Source organism: Heptranchias perlo, chromosome 24, assembly GCF_035084215.1.
Source record: "Heptranchias perlo isolate sHepPer1 chromosome 24, sHepPer1.hap1, whole genome shotgun sequence".
NCBI lineage: Eukaryota > Metazoa > Chordata > Chondrichthyes > Hexanchiformes > Hexanchidae > Heptranchias > Heptranchias perlo.
This window is the reverse complement of record NC_090348.1, coordinates 26,831,220-26,859,142: the sequence shown is the minus strand read 5'-3', so window position 1 is coordinate 26,859,142 and position 27,923 is coordinate 26,831,220. Positions and strand designations below refer to the sequence as shown.

The 27,923-nt window shown below is 40.3% G+C and overlaps 1 protein-coding gene across 3 annotated transcripts in view; it reads right to left on the bottom strand.

Moving 5' to 3' along the window:
- The window catches only part of LOC137341637 (voltage-dependent calcium channel subunit alpha-2/delta-1), a 588,942-nt gene that overhangs the window by 325,184 nt on the left and 235,835 nt on the right, over positions 1-27,923 (bottom strand). For 2 of the 3 annotated variants that reach the window (XM_068004938.1, XM_068004940.1), the window contains exons 5-6: positions 18,684-18,728; positions 8,826-8,946 (exon numbers count right to left, since the gene is read on the bottom strand). In XM_068004938.1, coding sequence (XP_067861039.1) covers positions 8,826-8,946; positions 18,684-18,728 — 166 coding nt within the window. The remainder of the gene's footprint in view (positions 1-8,825; positions 8,947-18,683; positions 18,729-27,923) is intronic. The other variant, XM_068004939.1, reaches the window with a different exon arrangement.

The following is a 27,923-nucleotide window of genomic DNA, read 5'->3' as shown; positions in this document are numbered from 1 at the left end:
TTCAATTCATTTATACATCACTTTGTCTAAGTCAGGGTTTCTCAAACTTTTTGTTGAAATCCACTATGCTCATCTCTCTCTACTTTTTAAATACCAGCTTTTGCAACAATCCTGAGCTGGTGAACAGGAGACAGACCCCTAAAGGAACGTGAAGCCACACACCTGCTGGGGGCCACATTTTGAGTACTCCAGGATGTAAGATAACAATGCAACACTGTACAGTATGGCATTGCACCGGTGAGAAGTAGGTTTGACCCCCGCCTCCATGTTGCTGAGATTTCAATTTTAGCTGTGCTGCTGTTGGAAAGATCCGCGTGGAGGCTGGAAACCTCGGCATGGAATTGGGGGGGGGGGGGTGCGGAGATAAAAATCACCAGGGAGATTCCTGTTGGGCCACTAAAACCACAGGGTCACTCTCGTGGTTTCTAGAGACTGGCTCAGACATCACTGGGAGAATCCTGACAGTAGGTCATGTGTGACCTGAGGGAGTTGATACTCTTGCAAAAGACTGTATTCATTTCTTCTTTCATTTGAAATCTGACAACTTATTTTATTTGGGCCCACCTATTTATTTGCAATCAGCACAAAGTTTCAAGACACATTAAAATAAACTTTACAACACAATGGTGCAATGTGTTACAATATCAATGCTCAGTGTCATGGATTGGCAGGACATGGGTTTGTACATGTGGGACCCGATCTCAGCTACATACCTGTGGGGAAGTACCAAGCACAGGCCACTAGTGTCCTCAGCAAGAGGGAGGAAAATGGGCAGAACAGCCATCACCATCTCGCTCTTGAATGTCTCCTGACAGCAAAATCAGAGAGGCATTGGCAGAGGCCTAGAATTTGGCTGCCTGCTGCCTCTAGGCTCCAGTGGAATGTGATCCAAGGAACAGGGAGAAAACAGAATCAGTCTGGTCTTCATTGTTTAATATTTTCAAATTTAAACAACTGCAGTACATTTCAGACAGACTGTTGTAAGATTTGTTTTAAATTTAGCTTCATGGAGGAGGAATCACAGCAATTAACAGTGGGCAGTGCTGAATCATCGAGTTGATTTTTTTTGTTATTCTAGTCAAAAGGCTAGATAAGAATGCCAATTTACTTGCTGCCAAAAAAGTAATAATTTTAGCCACTGAAATGGCAACAATGAGCACTCACAAAACATATCCAAACAAAGTATCCACTGTGGGCGAAACAGCTTTAATTATTGGCAGCTGTCCCCATCCATAATTCCTAGCATCCATTAAAGTGTCCTGTGGAAGAGAATGATGAGGCAGTAAATGGTATTTACTAAAAATCTAAGTTTAGTGCTATTGGATGGGAATAGAGTTAGTGTATTGACAGCAGCATAAGGAGAAAGAAACTAATGAGGAAAAATTGCCCTCAAGGAACAAAGTTAATCTTGAAGGACAGGAAAATGTTGCAGGTCAAAAAAACAGTAGGAACAAATTTGAGGGGTAAAGTCGGATAAATGTCCAAATTAGATGAAAAAAAAATCACAGCGAAGCAATTTGTTAAGCATAATTTTTAATCCAAAGCAGACAAAATAATTATAAATTTAGCAAGGTTCGACATAGGCCCATTAGTGCTGCCTTTGTCATGGTATATTATATAGTTTATTAAAAATGTCAACACATTATACAGATGAGTTCACGGACATCTTTTTATTGCATTTCCTTACTTCTATTTGATAATGGACAAGTCACAGCTTATTTTCTTGCCTTAATAGAACTGTGAAGGGATCCATTGCAAAGCATCAGAAATATGGACATAAAACTATATGGCGTGTCAGTGCTATTAATTGGTACGCCTCAGTCAGTAAACTAGACGTTTCTGTGCTATTCATACTGGCCAGTGAGAACACTTCATCACATGGAGAGTTGCATTTACAATTTTTAAGTGGAGTCTTTAAATTTCTTGCTATGTTCCTTTAGTTATTTTATATAAACGATATTCTTTTCAGATACTTCTAACCACAGTATCACTATTACTGCGAAATCTGGATTATTCCATACAAAGTTATTATGAAAGCTACATTACTATTGTTGCCCAAGGCAGTACAGTCTTTGTTGATCTCTACAAATGACTGACCTACTAGGATTTGCATTTCAAAGCAGAAAATTGATTAATTTAGTCCCTTGAGTCTTATTAAATGCTCTGACTGCCTATGGAGCCTTTGGCGTCAATTAAGGAAGAAAATTAGAAAATTCACTACTTAAAGTTACCATCATGTTAACCATACTGTTACACATCGAGTATTCCAGCCAAAGACTACATATCTTAGCATTAACTATGATGACATCACTCCTGTGCAAGATTGGTAGCATTTATTTAAAAAATAATAGAAAATGCATTGTAATTTAAAATTACATAATAGAAATATGATTTAATTATAATTCATTCACATTGCTCTCCTGAACTTTCTGAAAATTATAACTTTGTAAATTGATTGCTATTTTCCTGTAATTTACCAGCTCTAATACCAGACCTCCATTGTGCAAGAGCAGCTACAATGCTCAGAGATTGTTGTTCCTCATTACTAATGCCCTCCACACTTGTGCAGTGAAGCCATTTTTCACATATGACAGTACAGATGGATAATGGCAACATTTAATGGGAAATGTTGACATAAAAACTTGATCAAAAATTGTGACAACAATAAAGTTTATGGACAGGAACTGCACGTCCTAGGCAAGTTATTTAACAACATGTAGACACACACATTTCTGAGTCCCAACTAAAAATGAATCCTGATAATCATAAAAACTGGTACTTATTTTTAGACCCTTCCTTCTATCTTCTAGAATTTTTCTTTAAGGATATTGAGGGAAAACTCAGGTTCAACCAAGTAAAAGCCCTTAGTCAGCAGAGGCGATGGATGGTCTGTGTCTGGAGATGAAGTGTAATAACTATTGAACCCGCTAATGTATGATGGGCTGGATTTCATTTTGTTTTAGAAATATCTGGAGAAAAGGAGCATGGCGTGACTTCTTTATAAACCGTTTGATTTCACTTTAAGCAATAAGAACAAATTTAATTTATATCGCACCTTTCATGTCCCCAGGACGACCCAAAATGCTTCACAGCCGATTAATTACTTTTTGAAGTGTAGTCACTGTTGTTATGAGGCAAACATAGAAGTCAATTTGTGCACAGCAAGGTCCAAGAAATAGAAAATGAATGAATAAACAGTTCATCTCTTTCTTGATTGTGTTGGTTAAGTTAATTTGGAGACATTCTATCTGCAGGAAATGTGAGGAGACAATTTGCTGCTTTCAAGATACGTCTAAACCAAGAATGTTCATTCAGGCTCACAATGCAACAGGGAACCTAAATGAAGGATTGAGTGACAGTTTGAATACAGACCATTGAGAGAAAAAATATTGAGAAGTCAATTTTCAGACAGGAAAACCAGACAACGCATGTGAGTCAGATATTATTTTAAGTGTGAAATAAAAAAACAGGGAGGAAAAGCAAAAACAAGTTATCAGAATGAAAATGAAGTATTTTACACCAATATAGCGAGCGATATGAAAATGCCACGATTGTATAAATAGGAAGAATAGCCATATAACAGGCTTAAATGAAACAAGGCTTTGTTGAAAGGGAAAGTTTTAAAAATATTGAGTTGTAAGGGAGAGAGGAGAAAGCCTTGTTGGTCAGGGATGATACAGTATGCAAGCTGTGAGAGGGCAGACATGTCCTTAGGGGGTAAAACAGAAATTGATTTGGGTTGAACTTCACAATGAAAACAATGGTAAAATACCAGTCAAAAGGTAATTATTATCGACCACCAAGGTACAGTAAATAGCCTGATATGAAATTGAATGTGAAAGGGTCAAGGAAGGGTCAAACGATTATCTTAATGATTATTATGTCATTTTAAACATCTGGAAATGAAGTGGGAATTGTTACATTTGGGAGGATGAACTACATTTGTTTAAGTAATTCTGGCTCATATTTTTGATAAGATGTATAAATCCAGGTGTTACAATTCAGGCTTTCGACCACACTTTTGACTTGTGCTCACATCATAAAGGCAGGTCCCATGAGCAGACTGAGTCTCCTATTAGCAGGACTGGAAAAGGCCAATTCTGACTGTTTGATCGGTTCCAATATTCAGAAGTACCACACTATATTTTATTTCATATATCCTTCAAAATTGCTTATTGCATCAAAAAACTGTACAGCAGCTTCTTGAATTTGCTGACACTATCTATTTTGCCCATCTCCCTGGGCAGCCTGTTCCACATATTCATTACCCTCTTGTGTATACTCTCACTGGGTATACACATAGTCGGAAAACAATGCCATTGGGTTGTGGTATTTCTAAATGTTTATGTGTCTCAGGATAATAAGTAGAATGGGAGTTCAGCTTAGCAGTTCATCAACGGGTTTGGGATTGAAATTCTCCAGCAAATTTCTAGACCTTCAGAAATTCCAAGAACGGAACCAAAATCAATAAATACTTCGGCCTACTGTTTAAACATTTAGAAAATAATGCAAAATGTTTGAAAAGCTAAGCTCATCCGATTGCATTGAATCATGGACTCTTACAGCACAAAAGGAGGCCATTTGGCCCATCGCGCCTGTGCTGGCTCTTTGAAGGAGCTAACCATATAATCCCACTCCCCCCTGCTCTTTCCCCACAGCCCTGCAATTTCTTTCTTTTACAAGTCGATATCCAATTTCCTTTTGAAAGTTACTATTGAATCTGTTTCCACCACTCTTTCAGGCAGTGTGTTCCAGATCATAACATCTCACCACTCAAAAAAAAATTCTCCTCATTTGTTTTGCCAATTGTCTTAAATCTGTCTTCTGCCAGTGGAAACAGTTCTTATCAAACTATCAAAACCCTTCATGATTTTGAACACCTCTATTAAGTCTTCCCTTAAACTTCTCTTCTCTAAGGAGAACAACCCCAGTCTCTCCACCTAACTGAAGTCCCTCATCCCTGGTACCATTCTGGTAAATCTCCTCTGCACCCTCTCCAAGGCCTTGTGTATAATCTCTTGTGTATTTCGATAGCAGCAATAAATAGCCTGTCTTGGATAATGCTCAAAGGCAGCACCAGAAGATTCCAGTTTATTAACCCATTCTGTGCAGAAGGCAGTGCTCATACAAATCTGATCTCTACCTGCCATGGTACAGTCTCATTGACTCCGCTGGGCAGAGGTTTGTCCTTTTGTAGGTGGACAGCTCAAGGTGATTTTTATATTTTAAGTGTATTTGTTACATTTGAATTTAAAAATCCAAATACTTCACAGCATCATGGAAGGAATAGCTTATGTTATTAACTTTGCAAATGTTTGGAAGAGTAATTCAACAACAACAAAAATCAACCAATCTCCACTGCTCAGATTTATCTTGCTGGTGCTGTGGTTAATTTATTTATCCTTTCCGCCTTTGAATACTGAGCAATCAAACATTGGCCAGATGGAACTGACCTGTGCATACATCTGACCTACGTCTGAGTGCCTTGGATTGCCTCTATCATCGCTGTGGTGTATGATAATGAGTTTCCCAGCAAATGTTGGCTTTAGATTGGCCTTGGACATTCGGGGTGAACAACGGTCTTACTTATGGTAATCGTCGCCAATAATGCCGTTGCAGCAAATGCCAGGCCAATGATCTCTACCAAGGACAGAGAAGTTAAGAAATGTACAGAAAACAAACTGCAGTGTTTTTCAGAGGCTGGGAGTGGGGAGGAGAGTGTGTTGAAAACAAAAACCAAATTAAGGATTTGCAAAATTTTTTTTACAGTAAGGGGTGATCAGAAAAACAACTGTATCAGAAATCCAAGGGGTCATGGAAACACGTTGGATTATATAAAAAAAAGACAGGCACAGCTGTCTGATCATTATTTTTCATGTAGAGATAATGGCATGTAGACTTTCTAAATCTACTTCAGACCAACCTCATTCCTTGTAAAGTTAGGTATCTCAACAGAAAGCAAAACAAGCTCTTTGCACCAATTGAAAATAGTACAGCCTCATTGCCGTGCATCTGCTAAGTACCTTCAATTCATCCAGGTTAGTTTACTGAAATCAATTTTATTTTAAGGGGACAAGCACAAAATCTCGATATCAGCAGAAAATAGGCAAGTAAATCATTATTAAATTTTATGCCCTGCAGGGATCCCCTGGAAATATGTAACAAAGATAGATATTTGTACTCACATTTATTAATAAACTGAAACACCTTGGCATATACCCAATAAGTATTAAGGCAGGTGGGGAACTGGTAGCAGAATCCTTAGACCCCAGCAGGCTGTAATCTTTGTGATCTTTCATGTAACAGCAGCTCTATGGGATGCCATAGGGTGAAGGAGCCATGGGAGCTGTCAGGGTAATGGGCATTCACATGCAAGATTCTGTTTGAATGGCTGTAAAGTAACTACCTAATTATGGAGTGGTAGCCCTGACTGTTCACAAGTGGGGTTAGGGGCACTTTTGCCACATGAATACAGCCAAATATGTCTTGCATCCTGGGAAATCAACAGAGTACATCGGTCACTCTATAGGATCAGTGTCTCATAATAAAGGGAGCCAGTCCCATGCACAACACCGGAGGTCACATTATTGACTCCTTACAGCAAAGTAGGGTCTCATAGAATTAATATAGACATAGTGAAGTGGATTGAGAACTGTAGAATGTCATCATTATTCATGTTAGGAAGGAGTGATTAGTGAAGCATTAGAAGGATCAGTCCTCAGACCACGAATTTTCATAGCCTCCGTAAATTATTTCAAAGGTGGCACAAAATTGTGTGGGAACACAACGTATGTAGAAGAGGCAATGATTATTCAAAGTTACTTGGAAAGGCTCAAGCCTTGCACTACTGATCAGCAAATGGTATTTGTGGTTTTCCTTTGCACCAATGCTACAATTGTAGTATAAAGCAAGCTAAGTAGCAAAACCACAAAAAAATCAGCAATTTCTCACTGAGTGGCTGTACTGAAGCGTATTGCTGGTGTATTCGTTACAAAGAAATACAAAATTTTGTACAAAAATATTATATAAGGTTTCAAATCACACCCTGGGTAACATTCTCAATTCCCAACACAGCAAATAGTTCATATCCTGCATTTTGCAAACAAAATATTTGGACACTGCAACTTCCAAATTGAGTAGGATAAGAATGATTTTGCTGTCAAAATAACTGTGAGGTTAATGGCACTCACCGTTATTTATGCGCAAATGTTACAGCAACTTCAGGCAAGGGGCAGAAGCACGGTTAAATTCAAAAATCCAAAAGTTGCTGTCCGAGTTGTGATGCTCCGCCTTAGCTTCGCGAAAACGGCATCTCACAGTCTGCCTCACCATTGAAATACATTGAATGCCGTGAAATTGCTGTATTTGTGCGGTAGATACAAACTAAACTCACCACAGAAAGTTAAGTCTTGTCCATTCCAGTGTACGTACTCTTTTAATGACATGATAATAGTTAATTACTGCCTATTAACCTCTCTGGCACTGAAAATTAACTATTACAAGTGTGGAGTCTCATTCCTTCAGGTTTTAATTGTTGTTAGAGATTTTTTAAAAATGTAAAATTTTAAATTAAAACCTTTTTTTGACTTTTCCGTCTCTTTATTATCTCTCTTAATCCAATCTTTCTTTCCCTCTCTTTCTGTACCTGTTTTAACATTGAATTCACCCACTCTAATTTACACTTCCTCCTCAGTCCTTGCACTGTTAATTTCACAATCCTTCAATCTGATTGATTAAGGAGATACACAGTTGCTTGCCCTGTTCACTCAGGTCCCAAATGCCCTGTTTCCCTCACTGCAACGTTATCAGCTCACACCTTCAAGCAATTTACCACGCAAAAATTAAAAACCTAAACGCACAAGGGCAAGTCTAACTAACGGCAGATGCCATTAGATGCCCTGCTACAGTAAAATCTGGGCCAATGATTTCCAGACACTTTTACATTTACATGTGGATTGTGTTCCAGTGTTCAGAAATACTGAGAGAAAAAGTTGGATACAGTATTTGAAGATGTGAAAATACATCTCATTTGTTTTGTAATGCAAAACAACCAGCATTGCACACTCCACACTGCAGTATGAAAGAAGCATTAGGATTTTTCACTCCAATGGGACATTCTCCAAGTATTACTTGTTTGTCTGTCAGAGATGAACATAGGTATTGAATGGGAATTCATATAGAGACAATTGGATAAAATATTAGGAGACATTAAATCAGATTCTATTACCAAAGCCTAGTAAGTAACATGTAGGGCATATGAGAAAAGCACCAGTGCACAATGTCACATGAAGCACACATTTGAAGGCATCATTATCTTAGAGTGCAAGTTAAGTGGAAAACTGATTTATCTGTGTTAAATACCATTGGTTCCTGAAAACGGCAAAAGCTTATGGCAATGGAAGTGTTCAAGATGACTATCTCCATTCATTTTAGACATCATCAAGCACATTTACTGTGCAATTTTATGTCACCCAGTTTTAAAGCTCTGCTCAGTCTCCTCTAAAAATCAGACAACCTTCATAATCCAAATAATAAGTATTTAAACCCGAAGGCCAACAGTTTCTATTGCAGGTGTGTTTTCTTCAATAATCTCCCTAATGTCCTCCAAAGTCCATGCTGAAAAATTATTTCTATTTGGAGTATTAAGCTTGAATTAAAATACTGCTACACTCTCTTTCAAACAGAGCCTTCTTGTAATGTGTCACACATTGTACACTTGACGCCTGCCATTTTAAACTGAAACTGCTCAAGGGGAGCACTCGTATACCAAAGAGAATTCAGTGCTTCTAAAAAATGTTAGAGTACAAAGAGCAGAGAATACTTACAGCCCTCGTAGATGTCTGTGGGGATGTGGACAGCTGTGTGGTTGAAGTCCACACGGCGACGGAAGGCTTGGTTTAACTGAAAATCAGGTTTGATCCTTGGGCGGCTTTCATTTCTTTCAGACTTTAGGGGGAAGAAGAATCAAAGAGTGAACATTTGACAGCTCTGAATCTCTGACAGAATCTTGTACTTTGGGTATGATTATTAGATTATACGAGTAAGTACGCCACAGCTGCAATTTGATCATTTTATAATGTTGTTAATGCCTGAATTTTATTGATATAACAGGCTCATTTACCCATGAATACTAGTCTCATATCAACCTGCTAGTTGGACAATAACAATGCATAAAAAGCAATATAGATGGAATTTTTTTAAACGCCAATAAAACCACAACAAAAAGAAAATTTTAGAACAAGCTAAAATTTTACAAATTTACAAACATGGTTGCACTTTTATTTTTCCTATTAAAAAACAAAAAATTAAAAGATTTTCCAACTTGGGGATCATTTTATGTTGACATCAAAAAAATATATGTTTAGCCTTTTGGCTTAAATAGGGGGAAGACTACCATTTAAATAAGGAGCCATCCATAATGTGTCATTTTTACCCAATTACAAAGAGTACTGATGCATGTCTTAGCAACTAATTGTGCAGCAAACAGGTAATTGAATGCATTCCCACCCTCTTGGCAAAAGAAAACATAGGGCATGGGAGCAGAGACAAACAAGGGGGGAGGAAGAAACCTAAAACGGAGGACACATTGGTTGTATTCTTAGATCTAAAATCAAATGGGCCTTCCTGTTTACCAGCTGGCTGCAGTTTTTGCCTTTGGGGAGGATTTCAAGTGAATTCCAGTACTAACGATGCAATGATACAATATCTGTCTGGAATTAGCGAATCATAACAGTGATTGCAGAAGAAAATTAAGGTGACATTAAAGATGTTGCCTTGTTTGAGATCTGTGTAGAGAAAGTACAAATGCAGCTTACTGCTGCCCAATAAGGAATCTCTAATAAAAACTAGCAGTGAATCAGAGGTCACACTGTTGGAAGACGGGGATGGAAGGTACTCAGGTGTTCTGGAGTTCTCTTTCACCTTTTGCTTGCTCCCTTGCTTTCAATTCTCATTTTCTCTCACTCCTGCACTTCCTCTCATTCATTCAGCTCTCATTGAGTTGGGAAGCACTCAGAACAGCTGAGAGAACGGGTGGGCCAGACAGTATTTGGCACCAGATGCCAAGCAGGCGAGGAAGCACCAAAGGTCGGGCGGGTGAGTAAGCAAGTGAATGGGAAGCACTTGAAGCAGATGGACGAGTAAGCAATCAGGCTGGCAGGCACTTGGACAGGGCAGAAAAGCAGGTGGGCTGACAAGCACTAGGGTAAGAATCACTGCCCTGGTCCATAGCTGGTTTTCTCCACTCTAATCGATTCTTCCACTGACTTTTATCACTATAAATCAGCAAATACTGTAGAACAGATGAACAAAATGGAGAAAGCTAGCTTTGGGCCAGGAATGAGCCAGGGGTCGGATGGACCAGCCAGAGACAGATCAGCATATGCTGGACAGATCATGATGGGCCAAGTCAGATGGGGAAGCACTCAATGCAGGTACAACAGCATCAGTGCAGCACTCCAGGCAGGGAGGGACAGGCTTTTTAAAATAAAACTTACCACATCATAGTCCAGGAGGCTAGAAAGCAGCCATCCAAAGAACACAACCATTGGCCTCAGTGCCATGCTCCAGTTTAAGCCTCAAGAGCAAAATGTAATTTCCAATAAGGGGTGGACAATTCTATGAATAATTTGAAATATTTTCTACAAGATATTTATGTTTTTTACAGGTTTTTTATGTTATGAATTATATTTATTACCTGTATAGTAGTTGACAGGCAGAAAAAACAAAATGGTATCCGAAAAAAAATTCTATAATTTATTTTGAGTGATTGGATTGATTGACCTTTTACTTTTATTGATAGATCATCACCCCTGTCCTTGTTGACCTACATTGGCTCCCAATCCCTCAACGCTTCAAATTTTTATTCGCGTGTTTAAATCGCTTCATAAGAATATAAGAAATAGCAGGCCACATGGCCCCTCGAACCTGCTCCGCCATTCAATAAGATCATGGCTGATCTTTGACCTTGACTCCACTTTCCTGCCCTATTACCATATCCCTTGATTCCCCTAGAGTCCAAAAATCTATCAATCTCAGTCTTGAATCTACTCAAAGACTGAGCATCCACAGCTCTCTGGGGTAGAGAATTCCAAAGATTCACAACCCTCTGAGTGAAGAGATTTTTCCTCATCTCGGTCCTAAATGGCCGACCCCTTATCTTGAGACTATGACCCCTAGTTCTCGGCTCTCCAGCCAGGGGAAATAGCCTCCCAGCATCTACCCTGTCAAACTCTCTAAGAATTTTATACGTTTCAATGAGATCACCTCTCATTCTAAACCCCAGAGAGTATAGGCTCATTCTACTCAATCTCTCCTCACAGGACAACCCTCTCATCCCAGGAATCAATCTAGTGAACCTTCATTGCACTGCCTCTAAGGCAAGTATATCCATCCTTAGATAAGGAGACCAAAACTGTACACAGTACTCCAGGTGTGATCTCACCAACGCCCTGTACAATTGTAGCAAGACGTCCTTACTCTTATACTCCAACCCCCTTGCAATAAAGGCCAACATACAATTTGCTTTCCGAATTGCTTGCTGTACTTGCATGTTAACTTTCTGTGATTTGTGTAGAAGGACACCCAAATCCCTCTGAATACCAACATTTCTTAGTCTCTTAAAAAATATTCTGCTTTTCTATTCTTCCTACCAAAGTGGATAATTTCACATTTCCCCACATTATACTCCATTTGCCACCTTCTCGCCCACTCACATAACCTATCTATAACCCTTTGCAACCTCTTTGTGTCCTCCTCACAGCTTACTTTCCCACCTTGCTTTGTATTGTAAGCAAACTTGGATACATTACACTCGGTCCCTTCATCTAAGTCATTGATATATATTGCAAATAGCTAAGGCCCAAGCACTGATCCCTGTGGCACCCCACTAGTTACAACCTGCCAACCCGAAAATGACCTGTTTATTCCTACTCTCTGTTTTCTGTCCATTAACCAATCCTCAATCCATTCATATTACCCTCAATCCCATGAGCCCGAATCTTTTGTAACAACCTCTTGTGTGGCACATTATCGAATGCCTTTTGAAAATCTAAATATACTACACCCACTGGTCTCCCCTGAGCTGCCCTGCTAGTTACACCATCAAAAAACTCTAATAGATTTATCAAACACGATTTCCCTTTCATAAAACCTGTGTTGACTCTGCCTAATCATATTATGATTTTCTATGTGCCTGGTTACTATGTCCATAATAATAGATTCTAGCATTTCCACTACTACTGATGTCAGGCTAACTGGCCTACAGTTCCTTGATTTCTCTCTCAATCCTTTCTTGAATAGCGGTGTTACATTTGCCACCTTCTAATCCACGGAGACCATTCCAGAATCTAGGCAATTCTGGAAGATCAAAACCAATGCATCCACTATCTCTGCAGCCATCTCTTTTAAAACCCTAGGATATAGGCCATGAGGTCCAGGGGATTTGTTGGCGTTTAGACCCATTAATTTCTCCACTACTGTCTTGACCCTCTCTATCTCTGTAACCTCATCCAGCCCTAAAACCCCCAAAATCTCCATTCCTCTAACTCTGACCTTTTGTGTATCCCTCCCTCTCTTTATGACGCCATTGGCGGCCATGTCTTCAGTCATCTAGGCACCTTGCTCTGGAATTCCCTTGCTAAACCCCAAATCCTCTCCACCTCCTTCTCCTCCTCTAAGGCCCTCCTTAAAACCAATCTCTTTGACCAAGCTTTTAGTTATCCCTCCAAACATCTCCTACTTTATCTCGACATCCATTTTTGTCTGATTACACCCCTGTGAAGCATCTTAGGACATTTGCCAATATATAGATGCTATATAAATGATAGTTGTTGTAGATCTCACTGATTGCTCATTATTTGATTTGTTGTAATCGGATGATGTTAGCATGTTCTCATTGCATACTTTTACAGCCACCTTCCTTGCTTTTTCAAAAAAAGTCTGTAGAAGTTCCAAACTAACAGAAAAAACAGTAAAAGAAACAATCAATGATTTTTCTTGTGGAACAGGAATACGTAAAGTTAATTCAGGAAGCATTTGTGCAATATCCTTATCTGTTACTGGGGGACTTCATATTAGACTACAAATCAGCCTCTTCAAAATCTACGTCTTTGACAGTGCCTATGATCATATACTGTAATTTCTCTTCCATTTCCAGCTTGGTGTCTTTTGATCTCCTGTGAAGCACCTTCGGATGTTTGTTATCTGAAAGGTACTAAATTAGTGCAAATTGTTGTTTGATTTCCCTATTGGTACAGGGACTAACCATCCAAAGTGTCTTAATTCTTCTGCAAATCCAGATGGCATTTGATTTCCATTGCAGCCTAGGAAGATATCATCCATGGCACCTGCTTTCCTTGGTGGTCTAGGGTGATATCTTTCCACCGAATCTGATGCTCCTGAACCTAAATAGCGGTCCTCACATTAATCATAGAAATCTATTCCACATGTTTTGGAGTTGGATGTTCCAAATCTTGGCAGGTAGATTCAAATCCAAAGTGGGCCTTGATTAAAATGGTTATCCCTAAATACATACAGTAGTTATCGTAGTGATTATACTCAGATGTCAGCTGTGGCTCAGTGGTAGCACTCTTACCTCTGAGCCAGAAGGTTGTGGGTCCAAGCCCCACTCTAGAAACTTGAGCACATAGTCTCGGCTGACACTTCAGCACAATACTGAAGCAATCCTTCACTGTTGGAGGTGCCATCTTTCGGTTGAGATGTTAAATCAAAGCCCTGTCAAGTGGGCATAAAAATATCCCATGGCACTATTCAAAGAAGAGCAGTTGTGTTCTGGTGTCCTAGCCAACGTTTATTCCTCAACTGACATCACAAAAACAGGTTGTCTGATCGTTATCTCATTGCTGTTTGTGGGAACTTGCTGAGTGCAAGCTGGCTGCTCCGTTTCCTACATTACAATAGTGACTACACTTCAGTAGCTGTAATGTGCTTTAGGACGTCCTGAAGTCATGAAAGGAGGTATATAGATACATTTTTTATTTTGATACACGTGTTGTCCACCTCCTCGGTTCTGATTTGTTGCTGTATTATGATTACAAAATCTTAGCTAATGTAAGAAATTTGCATATAAAGTAGCGTGTTGCCCAAAGTGTAACAGACAAGATACTCACTAAATAATAGCGCTCTATTTAGTTTGATAGATTTAGAGAGGTAGAATGAGGTAAAGACAGAGAGAGTCGGAGAATGGGGGAGTCGGAGAATGGGGGAGTCGGAGAGAACTGGTCCTGGGTACTTTTAGTTATTCAACTATACGGGAGTTCTCAGCAGTTTCACAATTATAATCAGTGTCAACATTAAGTTTTATGGCAAACAATATTCACAAGTGACCTCACTAAATATAATCTTAGGTCTATGCCAACTAGCTAGAAGAGAAAGCTGAGCTGAGCTGAACTGTAAAGACAGTGGGGTAGAATTTCCACAGGGGTTCCCCGATCTCCCACCATAACTTTGGCTGAAACCCCAGAGAAACAGAACAAATAGTCATTTGTACTCTTTCACTGGGGATTGCGCTGAGGTTCCAGCAGGAGATTGGAAGAACCTCCACGGAAATACAAGTAATCTTCAGTAAAATGCAAGCCATTCACTTTTCACTTGTTGAGCGATTTATGACATGAGAATGCATTCCAAAAGGTGCACTGTTGTACAAAATGGTCCCTCGTCTTGTGAATACAATTAAAATTCAAAAGAAACAGAATTGTCTCCAGAGTGAACTGAAATGCAATCTGAAATGGCACTGAAAACCGCCTTAGGAAATGGGCTCCAGATTAAATTCTTCATCTATTCAAACTCAGCCATTAGTCACTGAATTACATTTTCTCATACTGCTGGCAGTCAGCAAAACAGGTCACGAGTTTAAGTGGAGAGTATCTCAAGGCAGATTTGCTTGCCTTCGACAGGAAACTGACATCAAATTACGTGTTAGTCAGATCCCATTTTGAAAGTGATGATAACATCTTAATCACACCTTAAATATAGGCAAACAAAGCATTCTTTCCATTATTTCCACTGAAAAAAATCCATGAAAACTAAACATCCATTTCAGATCATCAACCTCTTTGAAAAAAAATCACCCTACTTGCAACAGCGAGAAGTGTAACTGGGTTTCAAATTGGAATGGTATGGTGTAGGTTCATGCCTGGGATTTCCCCACAAAGAGAGCTCTTGATCTCAGCCAGACTGCAAAGGGTTAATGTGGAATTTATTCAGAAGGGGTTTCCTCAGCCATTTGTCATATCCCACTCCCTTCAATCTTCAACCCCATCCTTGTAACCTTTACTACAACCAACTCTCTCAATTTTGGACTTCGCTGATAATTACCAATATTGTACCGGGGATTTTATACCATTTGGGGTTAGTTTTGTACTGGTAGTGACTAGCTCCTCGTCAATTCGGAAGGACACTCACAATGGTTATTGATTGTGACATCGTTAACACAAATTCATTGCAAGGAAATGAAATGGCCAATATGTTACTTTTAATATTTTATTTAAATCAAATTGAAACATCCAAATAAACTTTAAACACTGGTCAAGGCGGAAACAGTGAGCAGAAACAAAGTGCAAACCCCAAAATATGAAGACCAGAAAGAATGTAATAGGATTCCATTTCTTAAGTTCCTTTCTCAGACAGCTTAACAGCTGAAAGACAATGTTCGGGTCACACTTTGAAAAACATTTTACATATGACTCAAAAAGTCTTGCAATAAGTCATGCAGCCACAAGTTTCATACTTGTGCTACAATTGGATATTAAAGGGAATGCAATGTTTATTGAAATCAGTATGCTTTATGTTGCTACTGGCTTCCCATAAAATATTTTGTTGCAATGCGGGAGCTCCATTAAAGGTGCTAGTCCACACAAATAAGAATTTAGAAATTTGCCCAAAGCTGCAGTTCATTCCCAGATCTCTCTCCCCCCCACACTCTCTAATGGGAAATAGTAATTGCAGAGTTTGCTCAACTTTTTATACATTTCCTTCAATAGGCCTCCACAGATACAATAGTAGGGAAGGGAAGTTATGATTTTAAAAACACCATATTTCAGTGAGGTTGAACTTAAGTAGAAGGTTGTAGCCTATTTTTGTCCTTTAGCCAGCTGCGGCTTTTACAGTGGTGGAAGCCAAATATTGCAGTAATCCAGCAAAGAATCTACCTACAAATTCCGTGTCAGGATTGGATCATTTTTAAAGTGTCAAAATCACAGATTGGTCTGCTGATAAAAAAAAGTCGATCCTTGTAAAGGGAATATTTTCAGGAATTATAAAAGCACAAACATGTTGGTAAAATAAAAGTTATTTGTGTTTAACCGTCAAAATTGATATGAATAAACATAGCAGCCAAATAGTTCAAATTACAAAAAAACAACTAAATCTACACAGTTGTTTTTCCTTAAAGCTGCAAGACCTCACAGTTTTTCTTCATCAGTTAATTCTAAGTTTCCTCCCCAAAACAGTCATCATTTAAAAGATACATGGAAAAGAATGGTCTCCAATACTCTTTAATTACTGGGTTTATCACATTTGCTTACATTTAAAGCTGTCCAATAATGTTAGCCAGTGTTCCCAGTTAGGCAAAATAAAAACAAACATTTAAGAAATCTCAATTGGAGTAGGATTTATTTAGAGTAGGACCTGCATTCCTTAATTTGGCATTGATGGCAACAATCTACCACCAAACAATGTATCAATTAAAGAGACAAAAATGTGTTAAAATGTGTTTTATTCCACCAGAATTTTAAACGTTCCTGCTTATGCCCAGCCTGACTCCATTTCCCAGGCAGCACACGTTGCAGGTACAGAGGTACCAGGATTACCATTATGTCAAATCACTCTACCTGACAGGATTGGGGCTCTGATGTGATGCCATTATCAGTCAAATAGCTTGCCGAAACTCACTGCAAGACTCACACATGAAGAATAGGCACTTGGATGATTGTGGGACCCATGGAATCATACCCCAAGCAAGAGTCAGCACATCCAGGACTGGAGAAGAGAAAATCAGGAGGGGGTGGGAAATTAAGCTTTCATATAGAAAGGAATGCAGCTCCATCAAAATAATTCTGGGAAGTACTTCAGAATTAAATAAAAAACTGTAGGCTGTTCTACCTTTTAAGAGTTCTAAATCTAACTGTAATCTAAATTCACTAGATCTATGATCTAATAAATCCACATAACCTGGAACCTCCTGAATCCGTAGTGTTGCTTTAAAACCTGTAATAATGAACACTGTTACTAAAGAGAATAACTTAATTTAAACATGCAGTTCTCAAAGTGTTTGTCACATAATTGTCATATACTAAGGGCTGCTTGGGACATTTATTGCTTCCCTCCTTAACAGTGCTCAATATACCAACCAGAATTGATACTGGGGTGGAATTTCCTGTGGGGGCGAAGTCAGGAAATTACACCTGAAATTACGCCCATTTTGTTGATGTCTATTTACACCCAAATTTCCTGCCAATCTCATTAGCGTAGACTGGAACATAAAAATGGGCGTAAACAATCTGGGCCCAAGGAAAGTGCCAAATTCACATCAAAGTTTCAAATTGATGTACATTGGGCACAGCATGTTTAAGAAAAATGTTTAATGTGACTTATACTGTTGCCATAAAAATACATTCAAAGAAACAGAAAACACAGTGCAGGTCTCAGTGACAATAAATATTTTAAAATTGCTCAAAAAAATAGCAATGGAACACTAGAAAAATGACTATTTCCTGCTGTGCCTAAAATTCTGAGCTTAAGTTTAGGCCCGTTTTGAGCTTGCATAATTGCAGGAAATTCACGTGTTTTGCTCTCTAGCCTGGGACAGAGCTATTACAATGAGCCAAGATGCGTTCGGGGGACAGGGATCAATAAACGGGCATAAACAGCAAGGAAATTAGGGCGTAGTGTAATTACGTGTGTAACGCACTTGCGCCCAAGTTTCCTTGATCGTTTACGCCAGGTATTTGCTTTACGTCCGATTGCACGTGTCTCTGGGCACAAATACACAGGAAATTCCCCCGCTAATGGGTAATATCGGAATTTACTAAGTTTTTGTTTGTATGCAAGTCACCACATAAATGATGACCATCAAGTATTGGGACCATCTCAGGCATTTATACGCCTCCAGTGTCACCTTCAATCACACTTAGGATGAACAGCATAGGATGCACAGCACATTCTGTAGCAACCCCAACAGAGGAAATAACTGGTTAAGTCAGCGAGAGTCACTGAAACTAGCCACATTAGGGGCCCTAAATAAAGAAAACAGTGAGCACAGTAGAGAATTATAGCACCAGGAAAAACCTCAGAACTTTATTTTAGCTCTACCAAAGTAATTTGCACCACTCTTTAAAATGCTTTATTCTTTATTAACTCCAAGACTCTTGCATGATCAATGTTAAGATCATCAACAATTACAGTAAAGTATATTTTCAATTTCTTATTCTTCATTATTGCTGCTGATTTAAAAAGTTACGTTCTTGCTTAAACCATACCTTACTGAACAGGGCACATGGAAGAGTGTCTCCCTTTCAAGAGGTGGGTGGGACGAGCACAGCTTTTTCAAAAAATGGAATTGGTTGTGGAAGTTCAGGCACACTTTTGATTTTTAACAAAATAAGCCTTCTTTTCTCTTTAGGAACATTGTGTGATTCAAACCCACTGGTTTGACTCATACTTACACTCGTAAGGTCATCTTTTGCATTGTAGTATATCACATCATTATCCTATTGAAACAAAGAAATAAGTATAATTAATATACAAAAAAGTTTTCATCTTTCTTGATTTAATCAAGTCAGCAATTAAAACATTAAATTCCTGAAAAGTAGGGACCCAGTAAATACAATTAAAAGTAGGACTTCATACAGTGATGTGGCATCACTATAGAGACATGTTAATAATGTACCCTGCCCCAAAGATTATATTTTTATATATCTACAATATTCAAAGTCTTCCATATGGCACACTTCCTGCGCATAATAACCAGTCTATCCTTGTCATGATTGTTCAGTCATGCTTTATATGTCAATGTCTACATTCTGAGGTGGATCAAAAAGATGCCATGGTACTATTCAAAGAAGTGTGTGGGAGCACTCCTAGGTGTCCTGGCCAATATTTATCCCTCAACCAACATCATTGAAAAAAAATCACATTATCTGATCATTATCACCTTGCTGTTTGTGGGACCTTGCTGTGCATAAATTGGCTGCCGCGTTTCCTACATTACAACAGTGACTACACTTCAAAAGTACTTGTTGGCTGTAAAGCGCTTCGGGACGCCCTGAGGTCGTGAAAGGCGCTATATAAATGTAAGTCTTTCCTTTTTTCTTCTCATACGTATCAGCAGCCTTTCTTCCCCCTCTTTACAGCCCATTAAATCACTAGTATAAACCATGTGCAAATCAGGACAAAAATATTATCCTCGAGACTTTGCTATAAAGTTCCTCCAGGAACCATAAAATTGATGCACATATTGCATGCTGGGTGAATGAACAGTAAAAGATTGCAGATATCAAACCCACAGGTTTTTAAGGCATCAGTACCTGAGCGTAGCCTCTACACCCGATTTACAGGTAGTATAAACCATACCCTGGCTACATACTACAACTATCCTCTGTGCAATAAGATAGATAATGGGAGAGGATAGGTGATGTATTATAAACAGTCAGATCACATTATAACAAACTTGTCACATAAGAAATCAGTCCTTTTAGCCAGGGGTTCATCTAATAAAACATTGATTTATTTTACCAGTTAAAATGAAAGTACAACTGGGACCAGATATATTTAAGAGTTTGCAATAACAGAATGTGTACTAACATGTCTACATGACATACACATCATACAATAATTTAAATCAAAGTGCACACGCACGAACAGTAATCTATACTGATCAAATACCTGCCAAGAACTCTAGCATAAACTGGGTCGGCAGCTTTCATTATCAGGAGACAGTGAGTCATGTAAAGTGTCCAAGCTTTATTCTGCAAACAGAGCTGTGGACTGCCTACATGTCTGAAAGGCTGTCCATTTTCACCAGATTTATTCATCAAACTGATTTAATCTGCAGTAGCAGTCTTCTATGTCTCATGCACTATTTTCAGTTGACCTCGCCGAAGAATGAGCTACTACATCCATACATTTCAGTAAATATAAAGCAAAATACTGCGGATGCTGGAAATCTGAAATAAGAACACAAAATGCTGGAAAAGCTCAACAAGAGAGACAGCATCTGTGGAGAAAGAAACAGAGTTAACGTTTCAGGTCGAAGACCTTTCATCAGAACTGGAAAATGTTGAAGAGTTAAAATCTTTAAATAAGGACAGAGCGAGGGAAATGGGGGGGGGTGTGGGGGAGAGGGACGGACGGGCGGGCAGGAAGGAAAGAACAAAGGGGAAGGTCTGTGATAGGGCAGAAAGCAAGAGTGATTAAATGAAAAAAATGATGGTGCAAGGCAAGGAGGATGGTAATAGGACAGATTAAGAAACAAAAGATCAGTCTACAGAAGCTGTAAATGGCAAGAGCAGAATCATAACCAGCAGCTGCAGTCCAATAAATAATTTTTTTAAATTTTTACAAAAATAATGGGAGCAGTGATTATGATTTGAAGTTATTGAAATCAATGTTAAGTCCGGAAGGTTGAAAAGTGCCTAAACGAAACATGAGGTGCTGTTCCTCGAGCTTAAGTTGAGCCTCATTGGAACAGTGTAAGAGGCCGAGGACAGAGAGGTCAGTGTGGGAGTGGAACGGGGAATTAAAATGGCAAGCGACCGGCAGGTCAGGGTCACACTTGTGGACAAAGCGGAAGTGTTCAGCAAAGCGATCACTCAATCTGCGTTTGGTCTCCCCAGTGTAGAGGAGACCGCACTGTGAGCAGCGAATACAGTATACTAAATTGAAAGAAGTACAAGGAAACCGCTGCTTCATCTGGAAGGAGTGTTTGGGGCCATGGATGGTGGGATGGGAGGAGGTGAAAGGTCAGGTGTTGCATCTCCTGCGCTCGCACGGGAAGGTGGTGTGGGATGATCTGCAGACGTTGCGGGTGATGGAAGAGAGGACCAGGGTGTCGCGGGGGAAGCGGTCCCTTCGGAATGATGAAAGGGGAGGGGAACGGAAGATGTGTTTGGTGGTGGGAACGCACTGGAGGTGGCGGAAATGGCAGAGGATGATACGTTGAATGTGGAGGCTGGTGGGTGGAAATTGAGGACAAGGGGGACCCCATCATGGTTCTGGGAGGGAAGGGAAGAGGTGAGGGCAAAACTGCAGGAAATAGGATGGACACATTTGAGGGCCCTGTCAACTACAGTGGAGGGGAATCCTCGATTGAGGAAGACGGCATATCGGAAGCATTGGTGTGGAAGGTGGCATCATCAGAACAGATGCGACAGAGATGGATAAACTGGGAGAAGGGAATAGAGACCTTACAGGAAGCGGGATGGGAGGAAGTATAATCAAGGTAGCTGTGGGAGTTGGTGGGCTTATAATAGATATTAGTTGACAGCCTATCCCCAGAAATGGCGATAGAGAAGTCGAGGAGGGAAGGGTCGGAGATGGACCATGTGAAGGCGAGGGAAGGGTGGAAACTGGAAGCGAAGTTGATGAAATTTTCCAGTTTGGGGCGAGAGCAGGAAACGGCACCGATACAGTCATCAATGTACCGGAAAAAGAGGTGAGGGAGGAAACCTGAGTAGGACTGGAACGAGGAATGTTCCACATACGCCACAAAAAGGCAGGCCTAGCTGGGACCCATATCGGTTCCCATAGCGACACCTTTTATTTGGAGGAAATGAGTGGAGTCAAAGGAGAAATTGTTCAATGTAAGAACAAGTTCAGCCAGGCGGAGGAGGGTGGTGGTGGAAGGGGACTGCTTGGGCCTCCTTCCAAGGAAGAAGTGGAGGGCCCGCAAGCCGTCCTTCCCCTCCATTGTAGTTGACAGGGTCCTCAACTGTATCCATCTTTTTGCCCGCAGGTCTGCCCCCACCCTTCCCTTCCCTCCCAGAACCATGATATTGTCCCCCTTGGCCTCACCTACACCCCACCAGCCTCCACATTCAACATATCATCCTCCACCATTTTCGCCACCTCCACCGCGATCCCACCACCAAACACATCTTCCCCTACCCTCCCAGCATTCTGAAGGGAATGCTCCCTCCACGACACCCTGGCTCACTTTTCCATCACCCCCAACACCCGCTCTCTTCCCCACTGCACCTTCCCGTGCGAGCGCAGGAGATGCAACATCTGCCCTTTCAGCTCCTCCCTTCCCACCATCCAACGCCCCAAACACTCCTTCCAGGTGAAACAGCGGTTCACTTGTACTTCTTTCAATTTAGTATACTGTATTCGCTGCTCCCAATGCAGTCTCCTCTACAGTGGGGAGACCAAACACAGATTGGGTGATCGCTTTGACGAACACCTCTACAAGCATGACCCTGACCTGCCAATCGCTTCCCATTTTAATTCCCCGTCCCACTCCCACTCTGACCTCTCTGTCCTTTGCCTCTTACACTGTTCCAATGAAGCACAGCGTAAGCTCGAGGAACAGCATCTCATCTTTCGTTTAGGCACTTTACAACCTTCCGGACTCAACACTGATTTCAATAACTTCAGATCATAACCACTGCTCCCATTTTTTTTTGTAAATGTTTTTTATATAATTTATTGGACTGCAGCTGCTGGTTATGGTTTTGCTGTTGCTATTTACAGCTACTGTAGACTGATCTTTTGTTTCTTAACTTGTCCCATTACCACCCCCCTTGCCTTGCACCATCAATGACCTTTTGTCATTGAATCACTCTTGCCCTCTCCCCTATCACAGACCTTCCCATTTGTTCTTTCCTTTCCTCCCCTCCCACCTTTCCCTGGCTCTGTGCTTGCTTAAAAACTTTAACATCTTACAGTTCTGATGAAAGGTCTTCGACCTGAAATGTTAACTCTATTTCTTTCTCCACAGATGCTGCCTGACTTGCTGAGCTTTTCCAGCATTTTCTGTTTTTATTATACACTTCAGTATTTTGCTCTGTACTTTTGCCCACAATCCTCTCCAAGCTCATCACTTCTAAGAGACCCACCACTCGCTCCTCGATCACTTACCCACCCAACTTCTGACCACTCAAACTTGTGCCTGGTGTAAATATATTAATTAGCTTTATTAAGCATTCCTGTCATCGCACTGGTAGGATTGCCAGGGTTTCGGAACAAAGAGCTGGTTCATTTAATTGAAGCAAATTACACAGCGATACCCATATTTAATATTTTATTACAGTGTACTGCTGTGATTTGTGATATGCACCACTGGCTTGCTTTTGCACGAGTCGCAGTGCCCAGTTTTGTAACCTAGCTGTTTTTGGTTTGTTTATGTACATGTGGTCGAGGTCCCATTGTTCCCATGGAGTAACTGGAGAACAAGCCTACATCAATTATACCAGCTGTCAACATCCACAGGGGTGACATTAATAACCAGCGAAAGGATACAAGATTGCCACACCCAGTTGGGGGTAGTCAGTCAGGATTGACTACCAAAACAAATTCTACCCAATCAGATTGCAGCAGGAGGGAGGGAAATTGAGATACAGCTAATGTCAGCTCCCCTAAAAATAGAATTTCTAACAAGAAGCACACAAAAAAGTTCAATAGTTGAAAAATCACAAATGTATCCATTCCCCGTCTTCGATTCATTCCAAATTCCCTTGCCTTTCATGTATGGCTAGATGCATCCTGCTGTGGCCCTCAGGAACAACCCCGACCTTAAGTACACCCTCCCCTGGTCATTCACAGCACAGCTGTGACCTAATGTTCTGAGCTAAGAAACTCCACTTTCACTGCCACCAGCCACCATGTGGCTCAGCCACAGTCACAAGGCATATAGAAAAAGCACAGTTCTACTGTGAGGTTCATGCAACATAAGCAGGCAATCAAAGTAGAACTCCCAGAAACAACTACATGATTCCAGACAATGAATACCCCTGCATCCTCATGCTCCCACTCTACAGCAACCCCAATCCCAAAGTTTACCACTCTCAAGACCTCAGCCCCAACCTATTTTATTCTTGTTCCCAAGCTTGCTCTTCCTAATCATAGGCCTCACTCAAACCACACTCACTCATGATCGAAGCCCACTCACTGCATTCTCCTTCTGAATTTGAGCCCCCTCATTCTACTCACCCTCTAAATGCTCCCCACTCTCAATTACAGGTCTTCCATGATCCCTCCTTCTGCACCACTTTCCAGTGCAGCCAAATGCTCTGCACCATCCCTCCATTTCACAGCTCACTATTTTCCTTTTCTCCCATCTCCACATATGGTCCATACTTCACTCTAATTTTCTTTAACCCTTCCTATTATTTTTGAAAATATAGTGATTGCTTTAATTTTAAAAAAGTCAAATTTAGTCACATTTATGCTGTAAGGGATATGCACATAATTTTAAAACAAATCAACAGGTCGTTAAATACAAAAGACAAATGTAATTTTGCACAACTAACAGAATGGATCAAGAGATAATTAGAGTACTAAAGTAAACAGAATTGCAAGCCGAATATTAATGAAATTTCAAAATTAATTGATAAGGAGAGCAAACAAAATATGAATAATTAGGGAATAATATTAGATTATTCCAGAGTCAACTTCGCTCAGTGATAGTATTCTCTCATCCAAGCCAGAAGGTGGTGGGTTTTTCAGCCCTGCTATTGATTACAGCATATAATCTAGGCTACCACTTCACTGTGGTTGGGAAGGAGTGCTTCACTGCTGGAGGTACCATCCGCCTGTTGAGTTGGGCATAAAAGGTCCCATGCCACTATTCAAAGAAGAGCAGTGGAGTTCAGCTAGTATCCTGGCCAACATTTATCCTGGAATGGAAAATGAACTCCAAATGCAGTAAACCCCTACATCTACCTTTCTAAGAGATCCATAAAACAAAGAAAAACAACCAATACAGAAAGGAAGACAGAGAGGTCGGGGGGAGGGGGGGGGGGAAAAGAGATGAGCTTGTCTCCATCCCAGGACAGGCTCAGCATGCCCATCATAGCTCCCTCATATTCCCTGACCATAGGAGAAAAATTATTCCTAAAAATAATGCATTAGTATTTCCTCTATCGCTTAACATCTTCATATTTTAACCAAGTACTCGCAAGGGCTTTCCCCATCCAATCCTAAATCTGATGATATAGGATTATGTTGCATGATTTTCAGTGATCAGACTTAAAGCTCTTCTTTGCACTCTGTGGTTTGAATGTCTCCCTTATATCTTGGTGCCAAAACTGAACACAATACTTACAGCGTAGTCTAACTAGGGCACTATACAGTTTTAGCATGGCATCCCCCAATTACATTTTTCTGATGGATTAATATAATAATTGTATTCTATTTGCTTTTGTTTGTTGCTGTTCCACAGTAATTTAGCATGTTAACTATTGAATCTATGATCATCCCCAGATCCCTTTCAAATTCACCTTTAACTATCCAAGCACGGCGTTCCTATAACACCCATTTTCCTTTCAACATGTAGTACCTTGCACTTCTCTGTATTGAATTTAATCTGCCACTATTTGTTTCATTTATAGATTTTATCCACACTATTTCTAAGTTTTATAGCTTGTTTTCTTAGTATCTGCAAATGTTGTTAATTTACAATTGGGTTTCTGAATTGTAGAATTAATGTAGAATAGAAACAGTTGGGGTCCCAGCATCAATCCCTAGGGCACATCATTCTATACTCTACCACCCCCCCACAACCCATCATTCCCCCAACAATTACCCACTGCTTCCTTTCCTTCATATTCAGGTTTATTTTAAATTCCCACTGCTTTTAGTCTTTCATGCGGGACACATACTCATTTGGAATGTAATTTCTTCCCACTAGTCCACAAGACATTTTATTCAGTATGTTTTCATCTCTTCCTTTCAATGTAATTAGAGATTTCAACTTGAATAAAAACCAGGCTGATGCATCATATGGGCCCAAAGCAATCATTACAAACTGCATAATGCATATTCCCCAAAGAGGTCCATTACCATGTTTCATGCCTGCCCATAACAGTTCAGTTATCAAACTTTTCTTAACTGTATTAATCCTATGGCCCTCTTTATATTGCATACTCCATTTCATTACATAGAACAGAGTCCCCTTCTACTTAAGATGTCAAGGGCTGCAAGCTTGAATGTACATGGTGCAAAAACAATTTGACCACGCATCGCCAGATCTGATTTAACTCGCAATATCACTTCTTCCTCAGCAGCCAAATTCTCTCACTACTCCAGATCATCTTATAGGATACAAATAACCCAAATCCTTCTTCTCCAACATAAACCACCTCCCTTTACTTCACTTCCTCAGCTCCTCTATGCTCACCTCAGCAAAATGCAAGATCATGGACTTCCTCGTCTCCAAAATTGAGGCTATTAGCTCAGTTTTCTCAAATACCTCCAGTTTACCAGGTCAAACCCCAACCCATTGTCTCCACCCCACCCCTACACATGGTTAGATGCTGATCTGACCAAATGGAAAATACATGTTGTCCTTTCTAACCCATCTCCTCGTCAGCTCCAATTAGTTCCATCGCCTCCATCAGATCCATTACCTGCTCCCATGAGTCCCTCCCAAAAAAACTGATCGCTCAGCTTCATCGACACAGTCAAATACTCACCAATGTTGTCAATTGCTTCTGCTGCCTCTAGCATGGTTAGATGCTGATCTGACCAAATGGAAAATACATTTCACTTCAAACTGGGAAAGTACCAGGCAATCTGGTTCCTTTGTCCCAAGAGATGAGCATCAATAGGATAGCCTAAAACATCCCCTCCCCCACCCTTCGTAAAAGAGAAGCCAGCCCATCCAAGTGAAACAGTGAAAGGAAGCAAGATCTTGTTCCAAAACCCTGGAATATGGAGAGGGGGTAACCAAACCCAATTGCATCCTCACCCGAGTGCACCCCCCCCCCACTCCATAAAGGTCACCAACAACAATGCCTCCATACGTGCACCCTCACTGCACCATAGATTTTCAAACTGAGTCCAAAGACACTAAAGGATCTGTGAGATTATGACATTTCTGTCCATTTGGGGCTGGGCATACCTACATCGAGTTAAATTGAAACTACAGCACAGGAACAGGCCTTTCAGCCCATTGGTCTGTGTCAGCGTTTATGCTCCACACGAGCCTCCTCCCTCCCTACTTCATCTAACCTTAGAAGGATACCCTTCTATTCCTTTCTCCCTCCTGTGATTACCTAGCTTCTCCTTAAATGCATCTATGCTATTTGCCTCAACTACTCCTTGTGGTAGCACAGTCCACATTCTTACCACTCTTTGGGTAAAGAAACTTCTCCTGAATTCCCTATTGGATTTATTAGCAACTATTTTATATTTATGACCTCTAGTTTTGAACTCCCTCACAAGTGGAAACATTTTCTCTACATCTATCCTATCATTATCTTAAAGACCTCTATCAGGTCACACCTCAAGAGCCCCAGCCAGTTCAGCCTTTCCTGACAAGGATATCCTCCCAGTTTTGATATCATCCTTGTGAATCTTTTTTGCACCCTCTCCAATGCCTCTGTATCCTTTCTATAATATGGAGACCAGAACTGTACACAGTACTACAAGTGTGGTCTAACCAGAGTTCCATACAAGTTTAACATAACTTCTCTTCTTTTCAATTCTATCCCTCTAGAAATGAACACCAGTGCTTGATTTGCCTTTTTTAAATGGCCTTATTAACCTGCGTTGCTACTTTTGTGATTTGTGTATCTGTACCCCTAGGTCCCTTTGCTCCTCTATCCTGTTTAGACTCTTATTATCTTAGTATGTGACCTCCTTATTCTTCCGACCAAAATGCACCACCTCACACTTATCTATATTAAAGTTCATTTGTCAATTACAAGCCCATTCTGCAAGTTTTTTAATGTCCTCTTGCATTTTGG